The following is an 18,124-nucleotide window of genomic DNA, read 5'->3' on the forward strand; positions in this document are numbered from 1 at the left end:
GACTGGTCACTATGACACACACTGACCACCAGGAGGCAGATGCTCAATGCAGGAGCTGTCCCCTAGTGATCAGTGAGCTCCCACAGGGGGAGCTCTGCCCAGCTACAAGCCAGCCTGATGGCTGCCAGCACAGCGGTGGTGGCTGGAGCTTCTCCTGCCTCCTCAGCAGCGCTAAGCATGTCTGACTGCAGCTTAGGTCTGCTCTCCACTGGCAAATGGACATCCCCCGAGGGCTGCCGGGCTGCCAGAGGGATGTCTGATTGCCATCTTAGGCCCAATCCCCCCAGGGAGCAGGCCTAAGCCAGCAGGTGGTCATCCCTGAGGGGTCCCAGACTGTGAGAGGGCACAGGCCAGGCTGAGGGACCCCCCCAAGTGCACAAATTTTTGTGCACTGGGCCTCTAGTATCTTTAATAATAATTGGAAAGCAAAAAGTCATAAGTCAAATAACTTCAAAATATGTTTTTAATTTTATCATTATAATTATATTACTTTTATAAAAATGGATGTAGTACAAGATCAAGAAAGCCATTTTTAAAGATGCATATGTTATTAAAATTTTGCAATAGGATTAGTGTCTTATAGTGAAGACACATTCCAACATCAGGCATCCCTAGCAATGATTTTCTTTTTCAATGAGACACTTCTAATAAGAAGAAATCTTTTGCCCAGATGGTAGTTTCCAGTAAGAAGAAAGACAGTACTGAATATTCCTGAAGTAACAGATGCACATGGTATGCTACTGCTCTCTGGAACTGGCAGGAAAATCATGTTTGGTTTTGTTAGCCTCACACCTGCTATTTACTGTCTAGAACAAATCTAGAGTAAGAAACGCTAGTATTTTCATAATGCAAATCACTCCTCCTAACTTCTGCTAAGCTGTTTTATCACCAAATAAAATATTCTTCAGCATTTCTCTAAGGACATTTGAATAATCCTTTAAGTTTAAAAAAAGCAAAATAAAGAAGTTAAGAGAATCAAATCAACATAGTTATATAGATTTAGGGGCTTCGAATAGCTCTACAGTTAAAATCAGTTCCAGATTTATCCTAAAACCTGTTGTTACAGGTACAAATCTATACATAGGGTATAGAAGACACAATATAGCTTGTTAGATAAAAATAAGAACCAGCTTCCTTAAAAACTGTGTATTATAGTATGTTATTTATAGTAATAAAATATGCATTTTGATTATTTTACACAAAGGAAAACCATCTTGTTCATTAAAACAATTTCAAACCTGTTAATTTCAGGTGTATAGGATTTAACATGACCTTTAAGATCATCAAAAAAACTCTCCTAAAGGCCTGGCCGGCACAGCTCAGTGGTTGAACATCGACCTATGAACTAGGAGGTCACAGTTTGATTCCCAGTGGGGGCATATGCCCCAGGTTACAGGCTTGAACTGGGGAGTGTAGGAGGCAGCCAGTCAGTGATTCTCTCTCATCAATTATGTTTCTGTCTCTCTCCCCCTCTCCTTTCCTCTCTGAAATCAACAAAAATATATTATTTTTTAAAAGCTCCTAAATATATTGACCTTAGTCATTTTTAGTAATGAACCTTTTTAACTCTGAAAGACACTTTTTAGCTTAGGATTCAGCAAAGTAAGGTGTAACATTCCCATTTATCTATTCATTCTTTAAGCTGTTATTGGGTGATTTAATATTTAGTATCAGGTACTATTTATTCTCTGTATTTTAAAACATCTCACTTAATCTCATACCTCAGGCAATGAAGGAGGTGTTAATTCACCTTCTGTTATTATGTATGTTATTAAAATATGCAATATACAAATATACAAATGAGGAATATATAGCATGCAAATGGGGAGACTGAGGCAGTGAGAAGATAACTGAGTTCACTTGCCCAACGTGGAAAAAAATCTTCAATATCCTGCTATCTGACTCCAATCCCACAACTAACTGCACTGAGTATACAAGGAATAAGGGAACCGACCACCCAGTTTGTTTGGGACATGAGAATTTCAGTGCTAAAACCTGGAATTTACTGTATCATCTAAAATATAACTAGCAGTCATTTTTACTTTGCTACATAAGATATAAAAGAATGTGCATGTCCATCCATACTATAGTAAAATATGGAAATGATTCATTTGTATGAAACTATTTTTTCTGCAGAGTAAACAAATATAATAATAAGAGGAAGCAGATAATGGTGCATACAAGGGAAAGAAAGTAAAAGTACAGCAACATTTCTGACTAAAAGTTCAGCCAACTATTGCCAGACACTGTACTAATTACACGCTTTCTCACTAAGCCTTTAAAATTTCATATGCAGTATTTAATAGTATCTTCATTTTATACATGCAAAGACTGAGAGAGCTAAAATAACTTGACCAAGGTCATGCAGCTAATAGGCATCAGAACTAAAATCTGAATTCTGCTTTTTCTCCAAAACCATATATTTCACAATGCAAATAATTTAGAATTTATTAATTTGTCACTCAATTATTTCAGTATCTCTTTCTTGGTCTAATTATTCTTGGAGGACACTTTTATGTATGTGTTTCTTCTGGTATTTCATTCAAAAAAATATAATTGACGACCTACTCTGTGACTAGCTCTGTGCTCACTGGTGAACTTACAGAGGAGAATAAAGCACCAGTCTGACCTCAACAGCACTTTAGAGTGGGAGGCAGACACCTCCCTGCTTCACATCAACACCGTGCTGTCAGTGTTATGAAATTGTTTGGTTAAGATGTAAAGGGAGGAGAAAGTAAACAATCAAGTCTTTCTAAATGGAAAGTATTCATGGGAGAATTGACAATGGAGATGGTTTGAAGCTGCGCTTTTTTATAAGCATATGATTTTACCAAGGGGAGACGTTGAGAAGGCAGTCTTCCAAAGAAGAGAGGACGGTACAAGTAAAGTGATATTTAGGGAAATATGAGTTACCTAGAGAATTTAAAAAATAGGAGTTAGGAGAATAGGGGGAGGTAAAAGATGACACTAGAAGCAAAGGTAAAAGAGAGATTGTGAAGGAATTTAATTGCCAAGCAGTTTAGACTTGAATCCTGCAGCAAAAAATACAATAAGAAAAACGGTCTTTAAAGGAAGAGTAATTAACTGTTTTCTTATTTTATCCCTCTTTCCACCATGCACTCCATGAGAGCAGGGATCTTGTATTGCTTGAGGATGTTTCTCCAGAAACCAGAAATGATACATAGTAGGCATTCAAAATATATATATTTGATATATCACTGAATGTTCAAAATAAGGGTTGTACAAGCATTAGCAAGAACAACTAGTAAACTGTTATTGTAATAAGTCAAGCAAAAAAAACCACAAAGGCAGAATATAGGCAGTGATAATTTTCCATAGATTTTAGCACAACTTAATAACTTATGGACTAACAGGGGTTTGATAGAGTGAGAAGTTCAGTATTACAATAGGGTTTCAAACCTGGGTAGATGGATGGTAATGTTTTAATCAAAATGGGAATATAGGAGGAAAAGAAACTTATTTATTTGTTTGTTTGTTTTAGTATTTAAAATATTTTATTTTTTAAGTTTATCTTTGTTGTTGAAAGTATTACAGATATCTGCTTTGGGGGTTTTTGTGTGTTTTTCCCTCCATTGGCCCCCCTCCTCCCTGCACTCACCGCTCCCAAGCCTTTGCCACACTATTGTCTGTGTCGATCTGGAGAAATATTAAAAGTTTGCATTGAACTCACTGAAGAAAAGATTCATTTGGGACATGATCTGATACCAGGCAAAAGTATAAGAGAAAATAATTCCCCAGTTTTAGTACTTATCTTGTGAACTAAAACAATTGTCTATTATATTATAATTTGGGGCAAATGTATGTCACCCATATCTTTTGAGTGCCTTAAAGGGGTAAGAAATTTTTTTCATTTATTATCCAATCCATTTGAGATTGTAATTTTCTATCTCTACAGCAGAAACAGGGGAGGTAGAAATAGATTAAATAACTGGCTTTAAAAGTACTGAATTGCAACTTGGAGGAGGGAATGCAGGCAATCTGACAATCCAAGTTATTATCACAAATTTTATTACCTGGTAGACAAAATATATACATGATATAATGTTAAATAAACTAGAATTGATGTAAATCTGTAATAGAGTTTTTGGATTGTTGATTCTTGATATTACTGACTGCACATTAGAAACTGCCAAGCTGATACAGAATACTACATTCAGTACAAACTCATTATTTCTATGAAAATGTTAAATCTCGGTAATCCCCTTCTTTCACAAATCATCGCTAAAGCAAAAAAGAAAAAAAAATAATTCACTCAGAAAATATTTTCCCCAAGATTTTTTTTAAAAAATGCCTTTCTTTTGTTTTCTTTAACAATAGCACAAGAAATTATAGTCTCATCATCACATGGTTTCTTAACACCACCTACATTAAATCAGCTTCAGCACTGGGAAGCTGCCAATTTGAAAAAGATTTATTAGTTACCGTAGTAGTTCATAAAAGTTCCAATTAAAGAAAACCATTGTTCTCTACAACAGAAAAAAATGACATGGAATCTTATGATCCATTGTGTTCAGAATATAAATAAGTGATTTCTTATAGGGTATTGATTCCAATACTGTTTAAAATATCTATAACCATCCCTGGGCTATTTATGAAGAAAAAACAAAAAAATCACTTTTTGTGTGACTTGTAGAAATATTTTTGAAAATCTCTTAAATCAAACTGATGAGGCTTCTAAAAACATCTGTGAATTTTGAGATTTGACTGACTCAAGAATCCTGGGATCTGTTCATTGATTTCAGTACAATGCAAGTACTAATTTGATTCTGTGATGTAAGGCACTTGGAATAAGTGGCTAAAATTGTAAAAAAGAAAAAAGTGAAATATCTTTAAAATATAAAAAGAGAATTAATCACCTCTAAATGTATTTTCCAAAAACAATGCAATATATATTTTTTACATATTAAAAAATAAGACAAAAATACTGTCACCAATGACTTCTCTCACCTGATCAGGTATTGAAGAATACTGTCCTAATTTCCTTAATTTCCCTTAGACTTATCTATTTTCTTGATTATAAAGTGTAACCATGAACTGTAAAGTTGCTTGTAACCTTCATAGTGTAACTAACTTCCCTATAGAAAACACTAGGAAACAAACAGTATTCTAAAAAATGCCTTAGTTTAACAACAGCTGCTGTCAGTTGATGCTACTGGACAAAATACAAAAGATGCAGTTCAGGTGTGAAACGTATAATTCACGAGAAACCTAGGGAGTCTTCACTGGATTCTTTATTATCTTTAATGAGAAGATTGAACTTGTCACTGATGAATTTTAGGATTGCATGAAGTATCTCCCAAGAAGTTATAGATAGAACTAATTTCAAAGTACTTTGTATCCATGTAGATCAAAATCTTGCTGAAATACTTCAGGGTTACTTTCTCAGGAATTGTGAAATTGATGAGAAAAATCAACTTGTTTCTATGAAGCACCTACTCTTCTCAGCTGCATGGGAGGTGGCCTTGAGAAACCCAGTGAATAAGGATACAAAGCATCTATGGGAAGATAAAGAAAAGCAACCTAATATAAAACCAGGCACATGTCAGAATGCAGACAAAGTTGTGATGGGAATGCAGCTATAGGAAATATCACTGTGGGAGACTCTCAAGGAACAGGTGCAGTGTATACAATCTGGGGAGCTGTGAGGTGAGATGTTTAGAGAGAGAAGCAAGTTGGGAGGTAATCCTGGCAGGGGAATACCAAAAGGAAAGGCAGAAGGAGACAGAAATGAACAAGTATAGGTGGTAATGACAACTGATGGATCAGGAAACGAAAAGGCTGGTTAGGAGAGATGAGGATTGGCTAACAGAGGCTTACATCTTTGATCTATAAACAGTGTCTGAGAGGCACCATGGCATGAAGGGTAAGAGCTTAAGTTCTGAGACTGACTGCCTGATACTACCATTTACTAGCTGTTTGACTTTAGGCAAGCAATTTAACTTTCTATCCCTCAATTTTCTTATCTGTGGAATAGGGATAATAATAGCATGTATCAATATAAGTGAAGTGCTTGCAAACTCTTTTTATTCTAATAAGACTGACATTCTTAGGGAGAGGATAAATATTTTTTAAATTTTATTTTTAAAAAGTTAAATATGGTCAAGGTAGATTGAAATATTGTGACTATGTGCAGAAGAACTCAGGTAGTCATTGTAGTAACCCAACATTTCCTCTTAACATCCATAATCTATTATATATTATACATCAAACTGGTATATTGGTCTCAGAATTTTTATATTTATACAAGAGGCCCAGTGCACATAATTCGTGCACTGGGGCGGGGGGGGGGGGCCCTCAGCCCAGCCCGCCCCCTCTCACAGTTCAGGAGCCCTCAGGGGATGTCCTACTGATGGCTTAGGCCCACTCAGAGAGTGGCCTCCCTCTGCGGAAGGCGACCGGGCTGATCAGGAGAAGGTGCCAGCCCCATCACCCCACTGCTGCTGCCACTGCTGGCTGCCACAGCTGCCAAGGTGTTTTCATCAACACAGACTCCAGTTCCTTCACCATGAAAAAATGACAACTTTCTTTAGGCATTTTCAAGATGTGTCTTTCATAGGATATGACATTTCTTTCCTTTCTTTCTTTTCTTTTCCTTCCTTCTTTCCTTCCTTCTTTCTTTCTTTCTTTCTTTCTTTCTTTCTTTCTTCCTTCCTTCCTCCTTCCCTTTTTCCTTTCCTTTCCTTTCCTTTCTTTTCTCCTCACCTGAGGATATTTTTCCATTGATTTTTAGAGAGCATGGAAGAGAGAGGGAAAGACAAAGAGAAACATCAATGTGAGAGGGACACTTCGATTGGTTGCCTCCTGCATGAGCCCTGACCTGGGCCCTGGCAAGGGAGGAACCTGCAACCTAGGTACATGCCCTTGATCAGAATTGAACCCGACCCTGCGGTCCACAGGCCAAGGCTCTATCCACTGAGCCAAACCGGCTAGGGCAGGATATGACATTTCTTAGCCCTTCCAGCAGTGGACCTCGTTTTTTACTCCAGGAGTGAGGTAGAAAAACCCTAGATCACCTTCTTGGATTCTTATTACCCAAGTTACCAAGAACATTGCCAGTGGCATACAGGGAGCTTAGCCAATGAGCTGTCAGAAAAGGTGTTTCCCCTGCAGCTCATGCGCAGAGGCAAGACTGCTGGCAAGCTACGGCTGGCACAACCCCCCTTGGGCAGGGCCCCCCGGCTCCACTCAAGCCTCCACCGTGGCTTGGGCAGGGCCCCCTGGCTCCACTCAAGCCTCCACCATGGCTTGGGCAGGGCCTCAAAGCAAGCATTCTGCCTGGCCGCTCATGCTGGCCACTCTAACCAGCCGCCCCCCGCCCCCTGGGACTGGGGGACTCCGGCAGGGCTGAGAGGACTGGGCACCGCCATCTTGTGGCTATGGGCGCTGCCATCTTTATGACGGAGTGACAGTTAATTTGCAAATTACCCTTTTATTAGGATAGTAGGATAGTAAGATGACCTTTTATTTTTCCCTACCTTGCTAACCAAGTGTTTATTTACATCAGGCTCCTTGTCTCTAAGCTCTTTCAAATCAATAGTCAAATTAAAAAATTCATTACAAACTTTCAGATTTAAAACCTGATTTTCTAGGTCACTGATTATAATAGTGCTGACAGTTCATTTGACCTCAATATTTTCTGATAAAGTTCTTTATCTGTATTTGGGTGAAATTAATGACTTTAGGGAACATTATAGAGATCCAACAAAATGGATGTCTTCTTTGGGTTCTAATTCTATGCATGATAAATTGGGAACTTTATTATTACATTTAACCTTTAGCACATCTTTCTTTAAAATACAGATTCAACTGTAAAAATCTAGCATTTGCAGACATTGTACTAATTTGTTACTATCACCCTTTCTAACCCACAAGGCTTAGACTTGTAAAAAGGACATGACTTACAACATGAGACTTAATTTTCCATGATTACATGAGCCCTAATTTTTCCATGTTTGGTACACATAATTTCTTCCCGGATCTTTATACTCATAAGGAAAAACTCTGTGCACAGTGCAGATTAAATTGCTAAAAATTCCAATGAGAAGCAAGAAATATAGAAGTAAAAAGTAAATATGTCATACATGTTTGTTTCAGGTAAATAACATTTTCCCTTCATTTGAAATGAGTTTATCTTTTAAACTCGGGAAATTGAGCAGAACAAATAGATTATTTTCTTTGAAACAAATCAAAGTTACTTATGTCAAATATGCTACCTAATAGAGGTATTAGGAACTGTAACAGTTGCAAATAGATATAATATAAAAGAAATGATGTTCAGTTTCTGATTTTAGCTTCTGCACTAGACTACGAAATCAGAGTTACTTATTTTTCATGTACTGCCATCATTGTTCTGTTGATCTAATCTATGTCCAATAAAGAGATGATCAAGAATTATTACAGATCCCACCAACTTGGTAACATTCATCAATCTACTGGCATTTTTCTACTTAAAAGCCTTTAAAAACAGACTATGACCGATGGTTTATCATTTCTTAAAGAGAATTTATGAATTTCTCTTTTCTGCTTTGCCTTAGGAATATTTCGGAAATGCTCAGTCTGATGTAATTCAGCCATGATTACTGCACCACTATAGAAGTTGTAGCACTGTTACCAAAGCAGCTATAGTAACTATTCAAACCCTGACTTCAGCTTGTTGATTATCTTTTAAGGAAAAGCTCAAGACAAAAAGAACGTAATCTAAACAAACGAGTGATTGCAGGGCTTTAGAAAAGGAAGTGCTTAATTCTTTTGTAATTCATATTGTAATTCATGTTCCTTTTATGAACTCAAATAATGCTATAAAGAAATGGAGAGGTGTGTAGTATGAGTACTTTTATAGAAGCATGTTGGAAAATGAAATTCCTATTAATAAAATACAAATAATTTAGCTGCCGCAGCTGGAAATCTCTAACTGCAGCACATATTTCTGTGATTGCTCTAATCCTGTGTGTTCCCTTGCTCTATTTGCAGGCCGGCCAGTTATGATTGTGGTGGAATATATGGAGAATGGATCCCTAGACTCCTTTTTGCGGGTAAGGGGTTTTTTTCTGATGGCATTTAAATAAGCTATTCTGAGTTCTAGAATTAAATCATTTATCATCAATTAATTGTTGCATAATGTGACTCATGGATTTTTCTATGAAGAATAGCAGCATTTTCTCTAGGGTGCATTTCTCTCATACTGTGATATATTAGAGTGTTATTAAATGGGCAGTATATACACATAATAATATAATTTATTTCTCTTATAAATTCATTTGCCATGCTAATATATATTTCAAATAATGTTATAAAGAAAGAAATTCAATGAAATTTAGTTACTTCATATAGCCATTCATTTCTCATTATCACACTTAACTATTTAGTATGTTTTATGCATTATCTGTAATGCTGAACCCCTTAATTAATGTTTATTGATCAACAATGACTCGAACTGATTTCAGAAAACTGGTTTAATCAATTTTGTTCCTCTCAATTTCATTTGGCTGACTATTCAGAAAGCAAAATAAAAAAGAATAAAAAAATAGCAGAGATTTGTTCTGGAACAAAAAAATTTAAAGTACTTTTTTAAACTGGCTTTTTCTTAACAGTACTAGAGGCCCGGTACCCGATATTCATGCACTGGGGGAGGGGGGTCCCTTAGCCTGGCCTGTACCCTCTCGCAGTCTGGGACCCCTCAGGGGATGTCCGCCTGCCACAGAGGCAGGAGAGGCTCCTGCCACTGCCACTACACTCACCAGCCGTGAGCCTGGCTTCTGATTGAGCAGTGCTCCCTGTGTGGGGGTGCACTGACCACCAGGGTGCGGCTCCTGCATTGAGCATCTGCCCCATGGTGGTCAGTGAGTGTCATAGCGACCAGTCGTCCCACTGTTCAGTCAATTTGCATATTAGCCTTTTATTATATAGGATGGTATATTTTAAAAATCTTTTGTTTTACACACATGCATACCCAGGAGATATTGTGGATTTGGTTCCGTGTGGGGGTGCACTGACCACCAGGGTGCAGCTCCTGCATTGAGCATCTGCCCCATGGTGGTCAGTGAGTGTCATAGCGACCAGTCGTCCCACTGTTCAGTCAATTTGCATATTAGCCTTTTATTATATAGGATGGTATATTTTAAAAATCTTTTGTTTTACACACATGCATACCCAGGAGATATTGTGGATTTGGTTCCAGACCATCATAATAAAGCAAATATCACAATAAAGTAAATCACACAAACTTTTGGTTCCCGAGTGCATATAAAAGTTCTTACACTATACCGTAGTCTATTAAGTGTGCAATATTATTGTTTATAAAAACAATGTACATACCTTAATTTAAAAATACTTTATGGCTTAAAAATGCTAACCATCATCTGAGCCTTAAGCATCCTAATCTTTTTGTTGGTGGAGGTTCTTGCCTCAATGTTGATGGCTGCTGACTAATCAGGTGGTGATTGCTGAAGGTTGGGGTGACTGTGACAATTTCTTAAGATAACACAGCAATAAAGATTGCCACAACTATTGACTCTTCCTTTCACACATGATTTCTCTGTAGCATATGATGCTGTTTGATAGAATTTTACACACAGTGGAACTTCTTTCAAAATCAGAGCCAATCCTCTCAAACCTTGTCAACTGCTTTATCAACTAAGTTTATGTACTATTATAAGCCCTTTGTTGCCATTTCAACAACCGTCACAGCATCTTCACCCAAAGTAAATTTCATCTCAAGAACCACTTTCTTTGCTCACCTATAAGAAGCAACTCCCCCTCCATTAAAGTTTTATCTTGAGATTGCAGCAATTCAGTCACATCTTTAGGCTCCACTTCTGATTCTAGCTCCCTTACTATTTCCACCACACCTGCAGTTACTTCTTTCACTGAACTCTTGAATTCCATCCATGAGGGTTGGAATAAACGTCTTCCTAATTCCTGTCATGTTGATATTTTGATGTCTTCCCATGCATCATGAATGATGTTAATGACATCTGGAATAGTTAATCCTTTCCAGAAGCTTTTCAATTGACTTTGTCCCAATTCATCAGAGGAATCACTATCTATGGCAGCTATCTATCTATATAAAAGCCTAAGCAACCATTGCAACCAAACGGACGACTGAGCAGCAGGCTGAGTGGGGCAACCAGGCCGGCCAGGGGTTTTAGTGAGGGGTGACCAAATGACCGAGCAGCAGGCTGCGTGGGGCGACCAGGCCAGCAGAGGGGGGGGCAGTTGGGGGCGATCAGGCTAGCAGGTAGAGGCAGTTAGGGGTGATCAGGCCAGCAGGGGGGTAGTGAGGGGCTATCAGGCAGGCAGGCAGGCAGATGAGCAGTTAGGAGCCAGCGGTCCAGGATTGTGAGAGGGATGCCCGACTGGGAATCGGGCCTAAACCGGCAGTCGGACATCCCTCGAGGAGTCCTGGATTGGAGAGGGTGGAGGCTGGGCTGAGGGGACCCTCCCCCCCCCCATGCACGAATTTCGTGCACCGGGCCTCTAGTCTCTATATATAAAAGCCTAAGCGACCAAACGACCGAATAACCAGTCAACCAGTCACTATGATGCACACTGACCACCAGGGTGCAGACACTCAACGCAGTAGCTGCCCCCAGGTGGTCAGTGCGCTCCCACAGTGGGAGCGCCGCTCAGGTGACCAACGGGCACCAGATGCCAGGCTCACAGCTGGCAAGCACAGCTGCAGCAGCACAAGCCTCTCCCACATCCGCGGCAGCGCTACCAAGCGTAGGCGGTGGCAGGTACGGCGCCAGGATAAGCGGGAGCAGCGCAGCACCCAGCTGGAGCTCAGGCTCCTCCCTGGCTGCCTGCCACTTCACGCACTACTACCCAGATTGCAAGAGGGCGCAGGCCAGGCTGAGGGACCCCACTGGTTCACAAATCTCTGCACTGGGCCTCTAGTAGCCATATATGTATTTCTTACATAATAAGACTTGAACCATGGGCTGCAGAATGGATGTTGTGTTAGCAGGCAAGAAAAAAATATTAATCTCATTGTACATCTTCATCAGAGCTCTTAGGTCACCAGGTATTTTGTCAATGAGCAATAATATTTTAAAAGAAATCTTTTTTTCTGAGCAGTAGGTTTTGATAGTAGACTTAAAATATTCAGTAAACCATGTCGTAAACAGATGTGCTCTCTTCCAGGCTTTGTTGTTCCATTTGTAAAGCACAGTCAGGGAAGATTTAGCATGATTCTTAACCACCATAGGATTTATGGCATGGTATATGAGCACTGGCTTCAGCTTAAAGTCGCCAGGGCATTAGCCCCTAACCAGAGACTCCGTCTGTCCTTTGATGCTGTGAAGACAGGTATTGACTTCTCTAGCTATGAAAGTTGTAGAAGGTTAACTGTTGTTTAGTGTGGCCATCTTCAGTAATAATCTCAGCTAGATTTTCTACATAACTTTCTGCAGCTTCTGCATCAGCACTGCACTTTCGTTGTGATGACAGTTTAAACCTCATGAACTGACCTCTACTAGCTTCAGGCTTTTCTTTTACAGCTTCCTCGCCTCTCTTGGTTAAAGGGAATGTGGTAGCTGGTTTGATCTTTTGTCCAGTCCACTAACCTTCTCCATTTCAGCAATCAGGCTGTATCACTTAATGATTATTCATGTGTTCAATGGAGTGGCACTTTCAGTTTCCTTCAAGAACTTTTCATTTATATTCACAACTTGCGTAACTGGCACAAGAGGCCTAGCTTTCAGCCTGTCTCCACTTTTGACATGCCTTCCTCACTAAACTTACTCATTTCTAGCTTTTGATTTAAAGTGAGAGACTCTTCCTTTCACTTGAACACTTAAGAAGCCATTGAGGGTTATTGATTGACCTAATTTAAATATTGTTGTGTTAAAAGGAATAGGGAAGCCCAAGGAAAGACAAAGAGAGAGAGAGAGGGAGAGAAGGAGCGAGGGAGAGAGAGAGAGATATAGTTGGTCAATGGAGCAGTAAGAACACGCACATTTATTGATTACATTCACTTGTCATGACACCCCAAAACAATACAATAGTAACATCAAAGATCGCGGATCACAAATCACCATGACAAATATAATAATAATGAAAATGTTTGAAATATTGCAAGATTTACCAATGTGTGACACAGAGACACAAAATGAGTAAATGCTGCTGAAAAAATGGCACTGATAGACCTGCTCATCTAAGGGTTGCCACAGACCTTCAATTTATAAAAAGCAGTATCTGTGAAGCCTAATAAAATAAGGTGTGCCTGTAGTGGTACAGAATAACAGCTGAGACAGCACTGTGAAGTTATATTTTATAATATCTTTAACATTTAAAAAGCTATCATATACAACAAACAAATTCATTAATAGTAAAATAAATTAATTAATTAAATAAAATAAAAAGAGCCTTAAGAAAAACCCAGAGTAAGCAGAAGGAAGAAAATAATAAAGATCAGAGTGGAAATAAATGACAGACCAAAAAAACAATACAAATGACCAATAAAACCAAGAGCTGGTTCTTTGAAGGGATAAACAACATTGATGAATCTCTAGCCAGGCTCACCAAGAGAAACAAAGAGAGAGGACCCAAATAAACAAAATCAGAAATGAAAGAAGTGATGTAACAACCGACCCACAGACATACAAAGGATTGTAAAAAAAAAAAAAAAAATACTATGAACAACTATACTCCAACAAACTGGACACCCTTGACAAAATGAACATTTTCCTAGAAAAATACAAGCTTCTAAAACTCAATCCGAAAGAATCAAAAAACCTGAATAGCCTGATACTACCGATGAAATTAAAGCAGTAATCAAAAAACTTCCAGCAAACAAAAGCCCTAGGCCAGACGGCTTCACAGGGGAGTTTTATCAAACATTCAAAGAAGAACTAAAACCGATCCTTCTCAGACTATTCCAAATAATTCAAGAGGAAGGCACACTTCCAAGCTCTTTCTATGAAGCCAACATTACCCTAATCCTAAAACCAGATAAAGACACTACAAAGAAAGAGAAGTACAGGCCAATATCCCTGATGAACATAGATGCTAAAATCCTCAACAAAATTCTAGCAAATTGGATCCAGCATTACATTAGAAATATCATACACCATGACCAAGTGGGATTTATTCCAGGGATGCAAGGCTGGTACAATATCCCCAAATCAATAAACATGATACATCATATAAGCAAATCAAGAGACAAAAGTCACAAAATCATATCAATTGATGCAGAAAAGGCATTTGACAAAATCCAACACTCTTTCCTGATAAAAACTCTCAGCAAAGTGGGAATAGAGGGATCATACCTCAACATAATAAAATCCTTATATGACAAAACTACAGTGAACATCATACTCAATGGGCAAAAACTAAAATCATTTCCCATAAGAACAGGAACAAGACAGGGATGCCCGATCCTGTTTGACATAGTATTGGAAGTACTAGCCATAGTGATCAGACAAGAAGAAGAAATAAAAGGCATCCAAATTGGAAAAGAAGAAGTAAAGTTGTCATTATTTGCAGATGACATGATATTATACATAAAAAACCCTAAAGACTCCATCAAAAAACTACTAGAATTAATAAATGAATTCAGCAATGTAGGAGGATACAAAATTAACACCCAGAAATCTATGTCTTTTTTATACACCAATAATGAACTCACAGAAACAGAAACTGAAAAACCAATCCCATTTACCATTGTAACAAAAAATTAGGATACCTAGGCATAAATCTAACCAAGGAGGTAAAGGACCTGTACTCAGAAAATTATAGGATGCTGAAAAAAAGAGATAGGGGAAGACATAAACAAATGGAAGAATATACCATGTTCATGAATTGGTAGAATCAACATCATTAAAATGTCCAATACTACCCAAAGCAATCTATAGATTCAATGCAATCCCCATTAAAATACCAATGGCAAACTTCAAAGATCTAGAACAAACTCTCCAAACAAATATTCATCTGGGAAAAAAAAAGACCCTGATTAGCTGCAGCAATCTTGAGAAAGAAGAACAAAGTTGGTGGAATCACAATACCAGATATCATGTTATACCACAAAGCCACTGTAATCTAACAGCCTGGTACTGGCACAAGAACAGGCATATAGATCAATGGAACAGGACAGATATTCCAGAAATCGACCCAAGCCATTATGCTCAATTACCATTTGATAAAGGAGGCAAGAGCATACAATGGAGTCAAGACAGTCTCTTCAATAAATGGTGTTGAGAAAATTGGACAGATACATGCAAAAAAAATGAAACTAGACCACCATCTTACGCCATACTCAAAAATAAACTCAAAATGGTAATGGACTTAAACGTAAGATGGAAAACCACAAAAATCTTAGAAGAATCCATAGGCAGCAAAATAGCAGACACTTGTCATAGCAATATCTTAACTGATACAGCTCCAAGGGCAATGGAAACGAAGGAGAAAATAAACAAATGCAACTACATCAAAATAAAAACCTTCTTCACAGCAAAAGGAACCATCAACAAAACAACAAGAAAGCCCACTGCATGGGAGAACATATTTGCCAATGTTAACTCTGATAAGGGTTTAATCTCCAAAATTTATAGAGAACTCATACAACTTAACAAAAAGAAGATAAACAATTCAATCAAAAAATGGGCAAAGGACCAAAAAATGGGAAAGAGGACAAGTCAAGAGACATATGAAAACATGCTCAAAGTCACTAATCATCTGAAAGATGCAAATCAAAACAACAATGAGGTACCATCTCACACCTGTCAGAATGGCTATCATCAACAAATCAACAAACAACAAGTGCTGGAGAGGATGCGGAGAAAAAGGAACCCTCGTGCACTGCTGGTGGGAATGCAGACTGGTGAAGCCACTGTGGAGAACAGTATGGCATTTCCTCAAGAAATTAAAAATGGCACTCCCATTTGACCCAATAATCCCACTTCTAGGAATATTCCCAAGAAACAGAAACACCATTCAGAAAGGATAGATGCACTCCTATGACCATAGCAGCACAATTTACAATAGCTGACATTTGGAAACAGCCTAATTGCCCATCTGCACTGCGGCAGTGGTCACCAACCTTTCGGACCTCACGAACCACTGGTGGTCCGCAAAAAAAAAGGAATTCTTACGATTTGCAACAGCATGGATGGAACTAGAGAGCATTATGCTAAGCGAATAAGCCAGTCAGAGAAAGATAAATATCACATGATCTCATATGTGGAATATAATGAACAACATAAACTGAAGAACAAAAATAGAACCAGAGATATAGAAGCATCAAACAGCCTGTCCAACCTATAAGGAAAAGCAGTGGGGCGGGGGGGAGTACCGTACGGGGGAGGAGTGGGTAAGGGGGTAAGAGATCAACCAAAGGACTTGTATGCATGCATATGAGCATAACCAATGGACACAGACAGTAGCGGGGTGAGGGCATATGCTGGCGAGTGGGAGCGGCAGGGGAGACATCAATGGGGGAAAAAGGAGAGTCATGTAATACTTTAAACAATAAAGCATTTAAATTTTAAAAAAAAGAAAAGCTTTAAGGGGAAAAAATAGGACAATATGTTCATGAATCTAGGGTAGGCAAAGAATTACCTACATTTCTGGATGTCCAAAGAAAGAAATAGATCTTATGAGTTAAATGCAAGGTATCAGTATCAAGTTGTTTTTAATTTTTGTTGAATTTATTAGAGTAACATTGGTTAATAAAATTCTATAGGTTTTAAGTGTAAAAAGGGGGGGGGGGTCTGGCTGGTGTGCTCAGTGGTTAAGCGTCGACCTATGAGCCAGGAGGTTGCAGTTTGATTCCTTGTCAGGGCACATGCCTGAATTTCAGCTCGATCCTCAATAAGGGGCTTGCAGGGGGCAGCCAATCAATGTTTCTCTCTCATCATTGATATTTCTATCTCTCTTCCTCTCCCTTTCTCTCTGAAATCATTAAAAAAATATTTTTTAAAAAATAGTAAAAAAAAAATATGAAAAATAATCACTAGGGTCAATGTTTTTCATCTCCAGCAGAGGTTACATATTTGAATGTCACTGTATTCATTAAAACATATCTATCTACAGAGACACAGCCATTTTTCTTACTTATAAACTGACTGTAGTTTGGCTATTTGTACTGTGTTGTATCATTTTTCTTCTTCATTTTCATGGGAATAAACAGTCTCAAGCATTGTTTCTTCAGTTCATTTTTTGCTCCACGTTATTTGGACAAGTTCTGTGTGTATCTTACCTTTCTCTCTTGATCTCATTTTCATGTATTTTTTTCTTGATTCCATGCCCTCTTATTTCAACCGCTCTCAATATTAGCAGTGATGACACATTTATTCTGTGACTGGATGTCCACATTCAATGCCAGAAGCTAAATTCAGCAAAATTGTCAAGTTATTACGGAGCAATACTCCTCACACAATGCAAAATGAAATTCATAGGTGTGTGGGGACATGAGCTATTTGTTTGTTTGTATTTTCTGTAGCCATTTTCAGCTATAAAATAATGTTATGTCTTGTATTCATTGCTCCTGTAAATGTGCCAAACTATTTTGGAATAAGTTATCAGGATCATCTATGGTACTTCAAATGCAGATATACTTATGTCTTTCCATTATATTTATTCAAAAACTCATTTTTATCAGATAGGTATTATTATCTAATGATGCTTGGGAGAGGTTTTTATATCTGTATCAGCTATATCCTAGAGCTGAATATAAAGGCAAACAATGTAACACATAATAAAAGCAAATAATGCCCAATCTAAATTGCTCCTGAAAATTGGATCAGATGACTGCCACAAGCAAATTAAGAAACGTTAGCTTCAGATATACTTTTTATCCTGCCCAATCATGAATTAATTAAAATATGTTATAAAGAAAAGATAATATATTATCAATTAAATATTTACTTATAAACATCCTACTGCATATTTATGAGTGGTATAATTCATGATTTAAAATTTAAAAACTAATATTTTCCCGTTCTCATGCACCATGTATGTAAGACACCATAGAGGCTGGGAAAGAGTAACTTTTCAATTGGTGGTAGCTACCATTAATACTACTATGAGAATTATACATTTTCTCAGCTTATCTTGGCTCTGCCGCTTGCCGGTTGTGTGACCTTAAGACTTGAGCAAGTGACTAACT

The 18,124-nt window shown here is 38.1% G+C and overlaps 1 protein-coding gene across 1 annotated transcript in view; it reads left to right on the top strand.

The window, feature by feature from the left end:
- LOC102255541 (ephrin type-A receptor 6) overlaps positions 1-18,124 on the top strand; it is a 994,071-nt gene that overhangs the window by 827,375 nt on the left and 148,572 nt on the right. The window contains exon 13 of the mRNA XM_014528319.1: positions 8,992-9,053. Within this exon, the coding sequence (XP_014383805.1) occupies positions 8,992-9,053 (62 nt within the window). The remainder of the gene's footprint in view (positions 1-8,991; positions 9,054-18,124) is intronic.

The sequence above is a fragment of the Myotis brandtii genome, unplaced genomic scaffold (genome assembly GCF_000412655.1).
Source record: "Myotis brandtii unplaced genomic scaffold, ASM41265v1 scaffold63, whole genome shotgun sequence".
In the NCBI taxonomy this organism is placed as follows: Eukaryota; Metazoa; Chordata; class Mammalia; order Chiroptera; family Vespertilionidae; genus Myotis; species Myotis brandtii.